The 14,749-nt window shown below is 48.2% G+C and overlaps 3 protein-coding genes across 3 annotated transcripts; all 3 read right to left on the bottom strand.

The window, feature by feature from the left end:
- Positions 1 to 327: 327 nt before the first annotated feature.
- Positions 328 to 3,941, bottom strand: LOC108137877 (endoplasmic reticulum metallopeptidase 1). The gene is made up of 13 exons (XM_017259815.2): positions 3,937 to 3,941; positions 3,639 to 3,765; positions 3,071 to 3,581; positions 2,843 to 3,017; positions 2,696 to 2,780; positions 2,515 to 2,635; positions 2,304 to 2,458; positions 1,859 to 2,242; positions 1,623 to 1,803; positions 1,380 to 1,564; positions 1,184 to 1,327; positions 625 to 1,125; positions 328 to 564 (listed from the first exon to the last, which is right to left on the bottom strand). Exons 1-13 carry the CDS (start codon positions 3,939 to 3,941, stop codon positions 397 to 399), a joined length of 2,742 nt encoding a protein of 913 aa, XP_017115304.1. The 3' UTR covers positions 328 to 396.
- An 18-nt stretch (positions 3,942 to 3,959) lies between these two features.
- On the bottom strand, positions 3,960 to 7,645 carry LOC108137991 (endoplasmic reticulum metallopeptidase 1). Its single transcript, XM_017259965.1, has 12 exons — positions 7,581 to 7,645; positions 7,004 to 7,523; positions 6,664 to 6,838; positions 6,523 to 6,607; positions 6,197 to 6,317; positions 5,984 to 6,138; positions 5,535 to 5,918; positions 5,295 to 5,475; positions 5,051 to 5,235; positions 4,853 to 4,996; positions 4,295 to 4,795; positions 3,960 to 4,241 (listed from the first exon to the last, which is right to left on the bottom strand). Exons 1-12 carry the CDS (start codon positions 7,635 to 7,637, stop codon positions 4,074 to 4,076), a joined length of 2,676 nt encoding a protein of 891 aa, XP_017115454.1. The 5' UTR covers positions 7,638 to 7,645; the 3' UTR covers positions 3,960 to 4,073.
- A 409-nt stretch (positions 7,646 to 8,054) lies between these two features.
- Positions 8,055 to 14,496, bottom strand: LOC108137959. The gene is made up of 2 exons (XM_017259920.2): positions 10,918 to 14,496; positions 8,055 to 10,848 (listed from the first exon to the last, which is right to left on the bottom strand). Exons 1-2 carry the CDS (start codon positions 14,395 to 14,397, stop codon positions 8,326 to 8,328), a joined length of 6,003 nt encoding a protein of 2,000 aa, XP_017115409.1. The 5' UTR covers positions 14,398 to 14,496; the 3' UTR covers positions 8,055 to 8,325.
- Positions 14,497 to 14,749: the final 253 nt, after the last annotated feature.

The raw sequence follows: 14,749 nt of genomic DNA, 5'->3' as shown, positions 1-14,749 counted from the left end.
TCTGCACCGCCAGCATATCGACTCGAAGCCTTCCGCCGCGTTGGGGCCCATAAAGATAATGCCGTGTGCCGCTTGATACCCGCCGCCACGCCGGTCGGCTTTGTCTTGAGGCGCACCAGGGCGGCTGGGACTGAACCATGGCCATGGCCATGGTATCTAAATTGGACGGGTTTACGACTAAATATAAATATACATAAGTGGCGATTCCGACACACGCGAGGGGCAGCTGCAAATTAAAGCTTATTCTTTCCCACCGATGTCTGGCAGATTAAGGTGACGCTTGATGTGGGTATCGAGAGATTAGTTTATTTTTCTTTCTTATCGATTGCACTATCGCCGCACTTGGAATGTCCCGAAATATAATGAATGCAAAACTTAACTAACACTATAAGGCTCTTAAAAGATATACCGCTTAAACAGAGACGGCCATTCCATAGTGTAAACAAAGTCCGGTAAATCCGCTATGAACTGTAGGGTAGTTGCATCCCTCTCGAAATCCTGGCTTACATAATGCCCCACTACTCCCAGCTCAAACATGGGTCCATTTAAATCTCCATCGGGTTTCTGAAAGATAAATAATAATCAGTATAGTTTTTCAAAGAATTAGGTCCGACTGTGACCTACTGCAAAATCAATGTGAAATTTAAGTGGGGTCTTATCCAGGCCATAAGAGAAGTATATTTGATAGGGCGACGAGTACTTGTCCGGTTTGTCCAGCATTGTCCTTAGGAAAGACCAATCCTCCACTGCAACTCCTTCCAGCGGTCGTATATAGAGACCCATGTGCGGAGGGCCAGCTAGTTCGAATTCGAACCTCTTGGATTTTCCCGATTCCAAGAGGGATGAGTTTAAGAGGCTCAATTCCAAAGTTCCGGGTATGTCCACTTCCGTTTCGCGAGGCAGCCAGGCCGCACTAGAGAGCCCCCTACACCAGCTACTCCAGAAACAAGGAATCCCGCACATCACGTACTCATCGCAAGATGTATCTATGGAGGTAAGTCCAGTCAAGTTTACGGCGTAATCTTTAAGTGGGCGAAGGGCTCGTCTATCCTGATAGTCAAAATAGTACCCCGAGTCATCAACGCTTAGAGAACCATCATACTCGTAGAACATTCGACGGGTTTGCTTTAAATAAACAGAATATTATTATCACTTTAGAGTAAGGTATGACGTATTTACTTACTAGAAAATTCACACGCATCACACTGGTCTTGGGGCGATAAGGAAATCCCACTTCCGAAACAGAGATCATGCTGAATATAAAGGTTACCACGCCGAGACCAATCAATAAAATGGTGGACCACCGAAACATGTTGATCAAAGGAACCTATCGAAAAGGCTTAATTAGATAATGTTTATGAGGTCTGGCTGAATATTACCACAAAACCGAGGGCGAAAAAGGTTCCCAAAGCGCAAATCAGGGCTATCAGCATGTCCGGATTAACAGAGTCTCGATTTCTTCCCATCGCGGGGAAGAAAATCACAAGGAATATGTAGAAAAGATAGGAGAAGTACAAGTACTGGAAAAGCTGAATCAACTGCACTGTCAATACCCAGTAGTATCCTGGAAATATAACATATAATATTAAGTAGAAAATAAATATAAACGTTTGATTACATACCGCGATCATGTAAAGTAGTTAAAAGGTTAATCATCAGAGAGCCAACATATAGACTCAACGATATCATACACATATAGGAAAGTCGAAGACCAATGGCTGTCATAAAAATGGTTAGGAATGCCAGGACCACACAATGTACGTGCAAACCGATGTAGATCTGGTACGAGTGGTTTAACTTTTCCTAGAGATAGTTTTAAAATTAGAAATTGTAATCATTTTGTTTTATCAACGCTTACATTTGGCTTGAATCTGTAATAAAGTGTCGAAGGCAGCACCATTCCAATGATTGCCGGACAGATGTAGAGACCAATAACCAACCAGTTGTTACTGTAATAGGTCAAAGTTCGATCGCCGATATCGTACAGCGCAGCCATTATCAGAGGCAAACTAAAGCATAGAAGGCACCCCAGAAGATGCAGACCCAAAAGTACGACAAACACAATGGATATCCTTCCCAGGGAAATCTCGGACACACAAGCCATTCGCCACAGGGAAAAGCCAACGAGAAGAACACTAAGTACTGCCAAGCAATAGTTTAAGATTACTCCAGTCTTCTCCGTGTAAGTCACAAAGAAAAGTCCCAGGAAATCAAAGAAGACAGCGTGACCCACACTGTGTTCCTGCAATAATATATTAAGTATTAATATATCAATATTAGTAAATTAAATATTCTCTACCCACCTTAGTATTACGTAATTCACTAGCATTGGCAAAAGCTCTAACTAGTGAAAGGACATTTTCTCCTGTGCTCTGAACCGAACGACCTGGCACAACATCAAAGCTATCGAACTTTGTATGATAAACGTATCCATTGCTGAATTGAGCGATGTCGAGACCTTAAAAAATTAATATACATTATTTTGTAATGTCATTTTGTTACCTAAAACTGTACCTGGAATATTCCCATAATCTCGAAAGATGCGGAAGTCTGTATCGGAGGGCAGTATTCCAAACTGAAAGATCTCTTCCGCCAATGTTGAGGCAAATGGATGCTTCGAGTACTGTTTGTAGTACTAAATATTTAAGATATGAGTATAAGTTTTATCTTTTTACTATTTATTATACTATTATACCTTTACTAACCAGGGATTATTTGGACCACTCTGAAATAAAATATCTCGACCACCGCTGCCGCCCACTTCCAAGTTGATGACTGCCCTGGGGAAAAATAAATAAATTAATAAATATATTTTGAAAGTAAAATAGGATCATAGACTTACTTGCAGTTTGTCGCCCATTTATGCTGGGTTATAAAGCCGTGGGAAGCCTGCAGGGGATTCTCCTCCGCTCCATTAAACAAAAATACTATGGGATGTTCGAATTTGTCTTCGGAAATTGCCATTTGACGAAGAACCTCTAACATTACTACAACCATGGTGCCGTCATCGCCAGCTCCTATAATTAGGGATTAATTTATGGACATCTTAACTCGATTTTAAACTACTTACCTGGACTTCCTGGCTTCGAGTCGAAATGGCTGTTGATCAGCAGATATGAGGTGCTATTGGAGCTCTTAGTGCTCAGCCTTGCAACCACATTCTGGATGCCCTGATATATGCTGGTCATGGTTCCCACCACATAGGAACCCGATGACTGCTGGACATCCAATTCCAAGTCAAAAAGATCGCTGCGCATTTCCCCCCTAATCTTGGCCACCTCATTCAAGAGAAATGCCACGGTCGTCACCTCATTGGCTATGCTCCCAACCACTTTGGGTCCCATACGATCGAATTCGTAGAGCACTTTCTGTGCTCTCTCGGCCACAAATTGCCCGGGCTTAATCGGTTCGTCGGCAATGGTTATGCGGTCTGGCAGCCGATAGAAAAGCGGAAGTACGATGGCGTAGAACAGCACCACCCACAGGAGGAGAAAGGAGGGGGCATGGTACCACGGTAGTCTCCTTCTCAACTCCTTCTCCTTCGACAAAACGTGGTAGAGCACAGTGTCCGAGTAGTTTGCCTGTGCAGTCACAGTGATTAATGTTCATTAATGAAGTGGTTATTAATAAGTACTCGCTTTATCGCCGTCAGCCTGCAGTTCCATATTTCCAATACGATTCTCCGGAGAGAGCCAACCTTTCTGATGCCCAACAGTCTCGCTACTGAATGTTTGTGGTCCGATTGCCTCGGATTCGAGCGGCACTCTTCAGCATATAAAGATAGGAAGGCGTTGGCACCAACAAAGTACATGGCAAACCAATCATTCTATGAAAGCTCCGATTTAGATTTATAGTTTAAAATCCATTGGCAGGTCAGTTCGCATCTACCCACTCAAATCTTATCGGCCAATCTGCACACGCGAGTGTACTAATTACTTCATATGGCAACAACGAAAATGTCCATTACTCAAAGCAGTGCGTTTAATAATAATCTTAATGTAACGTTTTATGACTAACAGAGGCTTTGTTTGCTGCAAACAAAAATAAGCGATAACTATCTTAACTACGCCAATTTAAAATATATAACGCTCATATAGCGTCGGCCATTCCATAACGTGAGCAAAGTCAGGGAAATCGGATATAAACTTCAAGCCAGCAGCGTCACGTTCGTAGTCATAGCTCACAAAACTGGCGGAAAATCCCAGCTGGCAAGTTGGAGTGCTGAAGTCTCCCGAGGTTTTCTAAAAAGAAAGATATTATAGCAAGAAATATGACAACTATTCACATGACTCACCGCAAAGTCAATGTGAAACTTCAAGGGAGAGTTATCTTTTCCATAGGCGAAGAATATTTGGTAGGGCGCTGAGTACTTGTCGGGCTCATCCAGCATATTTCGAATAAAGGACCAGTCCTCCACCTCAACCCCTTCCAGAGGTTGAATATATAGGCTCATGTGTGGTGGGCCAGAGATTTCGAATTCGAAGCGAGCCACCTTTCCAGAGTCGAAGACTGATTTGCTCAGGAGCTTTAGAGACGTTGTCCCCGGAATGGCCACCTCCTGCTCCCGCGGCAGCCAATGACTATTGGTGCGGGTCTTACACCAACGGTGATTGAAGCAGGGAACACCGCACATCAGGTACTTATCGCAATCAGCGGATGTGCTAACCATCCCAGTTAGATTCACAGCAGTATCCTCCAGAGGATAATAGAGACGACGATCCTGGAAGTCAAAGTAGTAGCCAGAATCGCTGAGACTCACAGAGCCATCGTACTCATAGAAAATGCGACGAACGTGCTGTGAGATCAGGTGTGTTAATAGGATTTAAGTCATTCTCAGAACAGGTGATCCTACCAGGAAGTGAATCCTCATTACGCTGGTTTTGGCGCGATACGGAAAGCCCACATCGGAAACCGCAATCATGCTGAATATAAAGGTGACCACTCCCAAACCGAGCAAAGCCAACTTTGGCCAGCGGAACATGTTGATCAGGGGTGCCTAACAGGTGAACAGATATTAACTATGATCTCTTATTATCCACCGTCGTCTTACCACAAATCCCAGGGCAAAGAATGTGCCCATAGCGCAGATGAGGGCAACTAGGAGATCTGGATTGGTGCCATGTCCAAAGCGCCCCAACATGGGGAAGAACACCTGGAGGAATGTGTAGAAGAGGTAGCTGAAGTACAGGAACGGCATCACTTGCAGGATTTGCACGATCAACACCCAATAGTATCCTACAAACATGTAGAGATTTTTTAGAGTGGTAAACTTTGATTTTATGAAAATTACTTACCACGATCATGGAGGGTAGTCAACAGATTAATCAAAAGAGCTCCCGCATAAAAAAGCAACGACACCATACAGAGATAAGGGGTTCTCAGACTAATAGCAGTTAATATAATGGCAATAATAGCCAATAGCACACAGTGCGCATGTAGACTCATATGTATGTGATTGGGATGGCTAATTTTGTTCTAGAAAGCAAACACTTACACTAACTGAAGACTCTGCAATCAGCTGAAATGTAACTCACGTTCGTCTTCAGGGTATAGTAGAGGGTCAGGGGCAGAACCTGTCCAATAATTGCCGGAACGATGAAAAGACCAATCACCAGCCAGTTGTTACTGAAGTACGTCATCGAACGATCTCCGGCATCGAAAAGCACTGCCATTAGCAGGGGCAATCCCAGACTGAGGACCATTCCCAGCACATGTAGTCCGAGGATTATGGCAAACCAAATGGATATCTGGCACACCGAGGCATCCGATTCACGGGCCATTCTCAGCAAAGAGCAGCCCACCAGAACCAGGCTGATCACGGCAATGCAACAGTTAAGGATTACGCCAGTGGTCTGGGTATAGTACACAAAAAACAAGCCCAAATAGTCAAAGAATACAGCATGCCCTTCACTGTGATCCTGTAATGAAATATTAGGTAATACTATTATTGATTAATTTTTGTCCAATAATATAAATGACTCACCTCTGGATTGTACAATTCACTGGCATTTGCAAAACCCCGCACCAGCGACAAAGCATTTTCTCCCGAATTTTGAAGGGAATCCAAGGGCACCGCCTGAACATTATCAAAAATGGTGTGATACACATATCCATTGCTGATTTGAGCCATATCGAGGCCTTGGAAAGTTGTCGTTTTACTACACAAGCTAAAGACAAAGAAGGGTAGCCAACTCACCTGGCAGATCTCCAAAATCCCGGAAGATACGGAAATCCGTATCGGAGGGCAAAATGCCAGACTGAAATATCTCCTCGGCCATTGTGGTGGCAAATGGATGTTTCGCATTTTGATAGTAGTACTACAAAGAGAAAATAAAATGTAGATGAATTTATCAAAGCGTGGCGCTTTCATCAAAGGCAAATAGCATTCCCGAAATCAAATTGCAGCAATTAAACAATTCCAAACTCGATAAACAAATATAATTTATAAGGTCTATAAACTGCAAATAGCCATGAGTGTTGCAAACTGTTTCCTGGTCACCCCGTGTGATTCGTCATAGGTACCTTTATGAGCCAGGGATTATTTGGGCCGCTCTGGAACAACAGATCACGACCTCCGCTGCCGGCCACCTCCAGATTTACTAGCGCCCTATCAAATAATTTTTGTTGAAATTGTGTTAAACTATAAGGGATAAGCCCACTCACTTGCAGTTACCAGCCCATTTGTGCAGGGTGATAAAGCCATGAGACGCCTCCAAGGGATTCTCCTCGGCTCCGTTGAACAAAAACACAATGGGATGTTCGAATGGTGACCCCGATATCGCCACTTGGCGAAGGACCTCCAGCATGACCACAACCATAGTGCCATCATCACCGGAACCTTTAAAAAGAAATTAATACCAATGATTAATATTTTTTTTTTTTAACTAATTGTTTTGCCACATTTAATTTGTTTTATATTTTAAAATAAATAAATAATGATTAAATGAAATTAAAAAACATAGAAAAGGGAAATTCCAATTAAAAAAAGAGGAATTTTACTTACCAGGACTGCTGGGCTTGGAATCAAAGTGACTGTTGACCAGAAGATAGGACGAACTATTGGAGCTCTTGGTACTTATTTTCACGACCACATTCTGAACGCCCTGGTACATGTTCACCATTTGCCAATGCATGTAAGCGCCTGAGGGCTGTTGAACATCCAACTCCAGCTCGTAGAGATCACTGCGCATTGCGGCCCGGATGTTCTCGACTTCCTCGACGAGGAAGGCCACCGTGGTCACCTCATTGGCCACACTGCCCACCACCTTGGGTCCGATGCGGTCGTACTTGTAGAGTAGCCTTTGAGCCCGCTCCGCCACGAACTGGCCAGGTTTGGTGGACTCATGCGCTACCAGGACACTGTCCGGCAGTCGATGGTAGAGGGGGAACACCACGGCGTAGAATAGAGCCACCCACAGGAGCAGAAACGATGGTGCGTAGTACCAGGGCAATCTGTAGTTCAACCGCTTTTGCTGCGACAAAACATTGATCAAAGCCACGTCGGACTTGACTTCGGCAGAACCCTATAAAATAGTTTATTAATTAATTACTACAAATTGATTCCGAAAATCAAATCTCACATTCTCGTCCCTTGACTTCATGTCGATGGTTTCTGGTTGGTCGCGAATGTCGAACATTTCCTTTGGCCAGTCCGAACTGAACTGAAAAAGCACTGACTTGCGGCACCCAAAGTTGAAGGTAGACGGATATTATCAGCAGTGATTCGCACTTTGAATCCCATAAAGATTAATCGCTTTATGCATGCAATATAGCGTTCGATGCTAACGAGGATATGGCAAAAGCCCGACTATTTCCCAGGGTCTTCCCTCTTCGTTTTACCTCTTTGGTATCTAAAAAGTGGGAGATTTATGGACTCCTTTATCTTTATATCACTTTAAATTGCTTCAAGATATTGTTTTTCGCACGCTTGTTTACCCCGTCAATCGCCAGTCGCTCAATCGGGAAATCTTATCTTTATGTCCCCAAATGCGATATATATAATACATCTCGTGCTACCTCAGTACCACATCTTATTGAGACCACAAACAACTAAATTCGCAATGTTTTAAGGTAGTTTAATGACACATCGATCGATTTACAGTTGAGAAACCCGATTAGAGAGGTGTACAATGTTAATACTTAGGAAGGACATCGTGTAGACTTCGAATTCTTTAAGACTTCTTACAACAAAAGATGGTGGTTACAAAATACATATTAAAATCAATCAAAATACACATTATATAAAAAAAAAAAAACAATTTCTTTATAGCTATCCTATTTATTTGTACTTGGTCAGTTTATGTCCATCCAATCTATTGTCTACGTCTATTGTCGCATCGACTCAGCAAGATTTTCCAGCAACTTGGCGAGATCTTTTGCATATGGAACGTCGGAGAATTTATGCGGATTATCGGCATAAACATCGGACAAATCCACCCGGAGACCAATGAGTACTTTGTATAGCTTGGTGCCTCGCAGCATGCCCTTGTACTTGGCCCCGAATCCGAAGAGTTTCCACAGCATTAGTACGGCCAAGCAGTGCTCTGCGAACGAGTCCAAAGCATTTTCACCAGCTTGTGCCTTTTTCTCCACTGGTTGGATCAAAATATCACGCAGCAGGTTAATGAAGTCGGATTGTTCCACCAGCTGGCTGCGGTTGCTGTTGAAGAAGGACATGTTGCGAAGGATACGAAGGCACAGGATCCTCTTTGTGCTCAATGGTGTTGAGCGTCGAATGGTGTTGACTAGGGCATGAAGATGGCAAGCCTTGGATCCGACATCATAGCGGGAGAATACCTCCCAGAATCCCAGCCAAGCTATCAAAACGACCGGTCGTACTTTGGTGGCGTGAGCGGCCGATGGATTTTCCGGGAGAATCGTATCGAACATGTCCACCACATGCATTTTGGCCAGACTCAGCCGACCCTCGGCACAGGAGCAGCAATTTGCCATTGCCCTCAGCGCGGGCACCACACTTTGATTTGGCTCCCTGTTGGGGGTCTCTTTCCTGGTCGTTTCGAAGTCAGCCACGCGAACCATCAATTGGAGCAGGGAATGCGACTGCCCGGAGGTAAGCAGCGAAGTCTGTTTGCACATCTCGAAGGAGTGCTCCGTAAGGAACATGATCAGCGTGACGGTGATCTCTTTCAAGTGCGGCGAATGCGACAGCCAAGGCCAAATGCGGATGAGGATTCGGACAAGAGTGGCGGCCATAGCGGGCTGGGTGATCACAGCATGATGCGAACTGTGCCACTGACCCAACATATTGATCAGCAGCAGGAGATTGCTCAGGATATCGCGCGACTTGTGGGCTCCCACTCGCTTCACATAGACGCAGGCATTGCCGACGACGGGGTCGTCCAGAAAGGTCTCCAGTAGGTGAATCACTCGATCCAGCAGCATCATTTGCCCGGCCGCCTGCACAGCACACGGTGAGATCTTCAGCAGCCCGCCGAATGTCTCACAAATCTGCACATGATTTGCTCCAGGTGCTTGGAGAAAATGGAAGGTCCTGGGCGGGTAATGGCGGTCGAAGAGCGCATCCAGGCGGTGGTAAAGTAGCACCGCTGCATTGCTGGCTTTGATGTCAGCCGTTGGGATCTGTGCATCACCCCCTGCGTCTGACTGCATGAACCACGACAACAGTTGCTTTTTCATCGATATCATTTCGTCCTTGCCATCTGCCAACTCCTCCTCTTCAAACGACAAAATTTCATCCATTTTCAATTCATATCGTTCCAGCTCCCTTATCAAGCTATCCGTCTCCGGAACATTGTGCGCCTTGATGAACACCATGGACAGTGCCGAGAGGGTGTAGCGCTGTAAGGTAGTGTTGATGAATGACATATGCAATCCGTAGAGGAAGAAATCCAGGAACAGGGCCGGCCAACTCCTTAACTGCTCGTCCAGGAAGGCACTCGCATTGGGGTCCTTGCTGAATACCAGAAACAACTTGAACAGCTGAACCAACAGGCGTTCGGGACTTTCCAGGTTCAGCACATTGTTGGTCAGCGACAGAAAGCTCTGCAGCAGGACGGAATCGCGGCAAATGGTCCTCTGCAGGAACTCAAAGTTGTCGCGGTGGCACAAGGCGTACAACTGGCATATTTGTCCTACACACAATTCCAGGAAGGGAAGCGAGGAGACTGCTGGCGGTGGCGATGGCGGTGCCGTTGGCGGTGGCGTTGGCGTTGGCGTCTTCATCACATCACTGAGACCGCTCATAAAGCTATGCTCGCACAGCGTGGCGCACCACTCCGGCTTGAGGTCCACCATCTGAATGCAGATGGCCACAAAGCAGCCGACTATCTCACACGAATGCTGCTCCCCCGCCGCCTCTTTGGTAATGCAGGGTGCCACGTGCAGGACTCGCAGCGCATTGTAGGCGTCCTTCAGAAAGTCATGGTTGCGCAACAGTTCGATGCTAGCCTCGGCGCCAATGGTCGGCATCAGCAGAATGAAGACGCGTCCGGCCAGCTCCCTGACCAGCATCACTTCGTGGATATCCAGGAGCGTGGTCAAGCAGCAGGCTGGCAGGCCGCCAGGTAGAAAGTCCAGGCTGGGCAGTATGCTGGCCATGCTGGCGCCACAGCTGGTTATCCAGTTGGCCATCGAAACCCATGCCAACGCACGCACTTCGCCATCGCTGTGCCCGCACAAGCCGAGCAAATAGCGCAACACCTTCTTCGCCACTCCGGCATCGTCTGTGGAATTGGTCTTGGCGGAAAGCCGCGATTTGTGCATGTGCAGCTGGCAAATGATGTGCAGGCAATCCCGCTGCCACTGCGATCCGGTATGCGTCGAGGTCCTCAAATCGCTGGACAGCTGTATAAAGTGCTGGCAATATTGCTGCGGTCAAAGATTCAAGGTGAATACTAAACAACTATGTAATTTCAATCAACAATATCCAGTACTCACCATCAGCTGAACAGCGCTGAGACTTAGCTGCCGCTCGCTCAAGTGCCGCAGGATGCTGAGCACGCAGCGCACATGCTGCAGCTGGCGCAGCTCGAAGTGCGTCTTGGCCAACAGGCTCAGCTGCATGAAGAGCTTGCCATGCCAGTTCATGGTGACCCCATGGCACTCGGCGGACAAGAGTTGCACCAGGCACTGGCTAATCAGGTGCAGAGTTTCCAGCGGAATGAGGCGATCGTGCAACTGCAGATGGAAGCTATGATGGTGATCCGTCTCGAGGGCCTTGCTCAGTCCACTCATCACCTGGGGCTGGCGGTGGCGCAGACAGGTGAGGCACAGTTCCAGCAAGTACTTGTAGAGCTCACGATCCGCATCGTTGCCCGGCGCCAGGCGGATGTACTTGTGGACCAGCTTCCACAAACGCTCGCCCATCTTTTGCGGAATGGCGCTGCGCATGAGCATGAGGAACATCTGAATGATGGTCACGATCTGTTGCAGATCCTCGTGGCTGCTGCAGTTACCGGCTGCAGTGAGCTGGCGTCCAAGCTGTAAGTCCAAGTCGGAGGCCTGCTCCAAAGCCAAATCGTGCACATTCATCTTGAGGCAGTCCCTGATGTCCAGATTTCGCATAGCCTCCAATGTGATGCTCGCCTGACACTGGCGAATGCAGTGGGCCATGTACAGGCGCCAGTGGTGGGCAGCTCTTTCCTTGTCTCCTCCGAAATGGGTGTTCTCCAGGTGTTCCTGCAACGCGATTCCCTCCGTCGCAACAGTGGCGGGGGGTGAGTCGTTCACTTCGTATGTGACGGGCAGAATCATGGGACCCAGTTCTACGTCCAGCACTAACTGGCCCTCCTGGGAGTTGATGTAATTGTGGAACAGCATCTGGAACAGGCAGATGCTGACGTCCTGGCGCAACTGCGTCTCATGGGGCAGCATGTACAAGGCGCGCAGCAGACACACATACACCTCGAAGGTGTTCGCGACCTCCTGACGGAATCCAGCATCGTGCAGCAGCAGCTTCATCAGGATACTCACGGCGGGCAGGAGAACATCTGCCGGATCGTTGGCACTCTCCTTCTTCAGGGCATTGTGCAGCGTCTCCAAAAGCAGTCGGTATCCATCCTCCTTCGTGGCGAAGTCATCGCAAGCCTTCCAGTTTTGCAGCAACACATTTAACTGAATCATCGTGGACTTCCTGATGGGGGGCCTCAGGTCCTTGGTCTGCAGCAATCGGATGAGGGCATCCAAGCTGCGCTGTCCCTGGAACGGCTCATCGGTGTGGTCATCAAAGATGCTGCTATAGTTCACCGGCGGTTGGATCAGGCAGAAATCGTTCGCAAGCATCTCAATCGGAACCTGGTTCATGGTTGGCTTGTATTTCTTCGTGTAGTCCTGACATTGCAACACGAATGCGATCCTGGTAGCGGCATCGCTTCTCAACTGGGAGTCCGGATGGAACATGTAGTAAACGTAGCCACGCAGCATCAGTGTCGGATCCAGGGGGCTAGTGTCCGGCTCGAACAGCTCCCAGATCAGCTTGTGCAACTGCTTGTACGAAACCGACTTGCAGATCAGCAGGGGCAGCACGGGCAGAATCAGCTGGAACACTGTGCCGAAGTCCGTCGCATTGAGCAGGCAGCTCAGCTTGAGCAGCATTATGGGATAGTCGATGCACCACTGCCGCACCTGTTCCGGAGCATCGGCCTCCATACTCTGCAGAATCAGGCCCTGCAGTATCTGGGTGTTGAGTGGCAGTCCGAGGATGTGATGGCGCACCAGCTCCAAGTTGCTGCAGCCCGTCATGTAGACCGTCTTGTTCATGAAGGCATGGAAATGCGACACCACGGGTCGCGGCATCAGGCGATACACGAAGCCACGGAGATGTGGGTCCGGCAAATGCATCAGTATAAATATCAACTTCTCCGCGTCCTCTCTCAACTTCGGATCGCCCGCGTAGAGGGGTGTGCACTCCACGACGGCGTCGAAGAGCTGCTTCACCAGCGTCTCACTGCCCAGTTGGTCGACCACCATGCACACCTGCCGATGCACTTGGATCAGCTGCACCGCACCCATTCTGGTGTTCGGCCGCAACTGGTTGAGGGCCAGGCTGTAGCACCGCTTTAGCTTGATCAAGTGCTGCTCCTCCAACGAGGGCTCCGCGGACAGGAGGCGGATGACACCGCTCAGTGACTTCACGCGATCGGGCTGGCAGGACAGGTTGGAGCTGTCCCAAATGATGCGTTTGATGAGGGACTTGGCGTGCGTCTGGTCCATCTGCTTGTCGTAGTTGAGACTCAGGATGACCGTGTCCTTCAGCAGGCCGTGGAAGATCAGCGACTGCAGGCGGGAAACCACCATTGTGTCCACAAGCTTGTTCAGGTCACTGCCCTCCAGACTGTTGTTGTAGGTGACCAGCTGCTTCGATATCTTTGCGATGCGCAAATTGCCCAAGTCTAAGGCTCGGGAGCCAAGAACGTCATAAGTGCGGACGCACTCCATGCTCAGCTCTAGGATGTGCCAGTTGTCATTCGTGGGGCAAAACAGCAGCGGGGAGATCAGCTTGGTGCAGTTGACCAGCAGCACGCCCAAGGCGCTGCTCACCCTCAGCTGTTGGGGCCGCGTGGCCGGTGGATCCAGGCTGGCCGCATAGCTTAGGGTATTGTGTTGCAGCTGGATACGACGCTGTAGCTGCTTCAAGCATTCAATGAGTGCCCGGTTGACGTACAACAGGCTGCCATCATTCCGGTTTTGCAGATGCACAAGGTGCAGGAATATGTACGGCGACTGTAGGAAGTACTCGGCCGGATAGTCGCCCATCCGGATGGTCAGATGGGTTAGCTGCACTTGTAGCTCCAGCACACTCATGGCGCCAACGCGCGGCATATCGATCATGCTCGTCATGCTGGCCACATCGTCCAGGCACGGACGCGTCCAAGCGGTCTCGAAGTCCTCCGGCTTGAGATTGGCCAGCAACTGGTCGATGCCGCTCGCCACGGATTCGTTTCCCTGGCTCTGGTTAGTCTGGCTAGTCAGGTCGATCGCACTGAGGCTGGAGATGGACGGCGTAGCCAGGTCCATTTTGTACTTCTGGAGCAGCAGCAGCTGCAGGTCGTCCAGGAGTTCGGTGACCCGCTTGGAGTTCAAGTCCCGAAGCACGCGACGCACCTTCTCCAGCTCCGTCTTCAGTCGCGCGTAGGGAATCTTGCGGACCACCGTCTCGCCGTACTCCGAGCGCAGCAGCTCCAGGATTATGGCCAGCACCCGGTCGGCGGCCAGTGGAGGAGTGTGCCCGAACCAGCGGATGAGCTGCTTGAGCAGCAGCACCGGCTTGAACTGGATGTGCTCGTCCAACTGCAGGCACCGGATGAACCGCGTCTCAACCTGCTCGAGCGCGCGCAAGCGGATCTCCTCCGATTCGCTGGTCAGCTTGGCCAGCTGCGGATCCGCCAGTTGCAGCGCCAGACTCTCTTTCGCGCTCATTTCAATAGCCCAATATTACCCTAATTTCACCTCGTGTTCAGTTCCTTTTCCGGCTGCAAAAGTTCCAGGATGACATTTTTGAAAGCGTCAACTCGAATTTAGCCAGCGTTGCCAGACTTTGCCAGCTTTGTGTTTCTTGAAAAGGGGCTAAATAATCCGGACAGTATCTGGTATTTTTCATAGCTTATCTAGTCTCCGGCTTCAATTAGATTTAAAAATAGATTTATAATTAGTTTTTCACATTTAAATATTATTTAGTTGTCAAAGGAAATATTGTTGATATAAATTATGTATTTTGTTTAATGCTTATTGCAGGAAATAAAGTTACTACGATAATTTTCTTATTTCCAAG

Source organism: Drosophila elegans, unplaced genomic scaffold (genome assembly GCF_018152505.1).
Source record: "Drosophila elegans isolate 14027-0461.03 unplaced genomic scaffold, ASM1815250v1 contig_183, whole genome shotgun sequence".
Lineage (NCBI taxonomy): Eukaryota > Metazoa > Arthropoda > Insecta > Diptera > Drosophilidae > Drosophila > Drosophila elegans.
The sequence above is the reverse complement of the archived record's forward strand: the minus strand, read 5'-3'. Positions and strand labels throughout refer to the sequence as shown.

Excerpts from the sequence above, each read along its gene's own strand:
- LOC108137877 (XM_017259815.2), bottom strand. Across the intron at positions 1,804-1,858 it reads ATTACAGATTCAAGCCAAAT|GAAAAGTTAAACCACTCGTA; the intron begins GTAAGCGTTGAT and ends AACTATCTCTAG. Across the intron at positions 1,328-1,379 it reads TTTTCGCCCTCGGTTTTGTG|GTTCCTTTGATCAACATGTT; the intron begins GTAATATTCAGC and ends CCTTTTCGATAG.
- LOC108137991 (XM_017259965.1), bottom strand. The coding sequence starts at position 7,637 with ATGTTCGACATTCGCGACCAACCAGAAACCATCGACATGAAGTCAAGG. Across the intron at positions 6,318-6,522 it reads ATAATCCCTGGCTCATAAAG|TACTACTATCAAAATGCGAA; the intron begins GTACCTATGACG and ends TTCTCTTTGTAG. Across the intron at positions 5,919-5,983 it reads GTGAATTGTACAATCCAGAG|GATCACAGTGAAGGGCATGC; the intron begins GTGAGTCATTTA and ends ATTTCATTACAG.
- LOC108137959 (XM_017259920.2), bottom strand. The coding sequence starts at position 14,397 with ATGAGCGCGAAAGAGAGTCTGGCGCTGCAACTGGCGGATCCGCAGCTG. Across the intron at positions 10,849-10,917 it reads TCAGCGCTGTTCAGCTGATG|CAATATTGCCAGCACTTTAT; the intron begins GTGAGTACTGGA and ends CTTTGACCGCAG.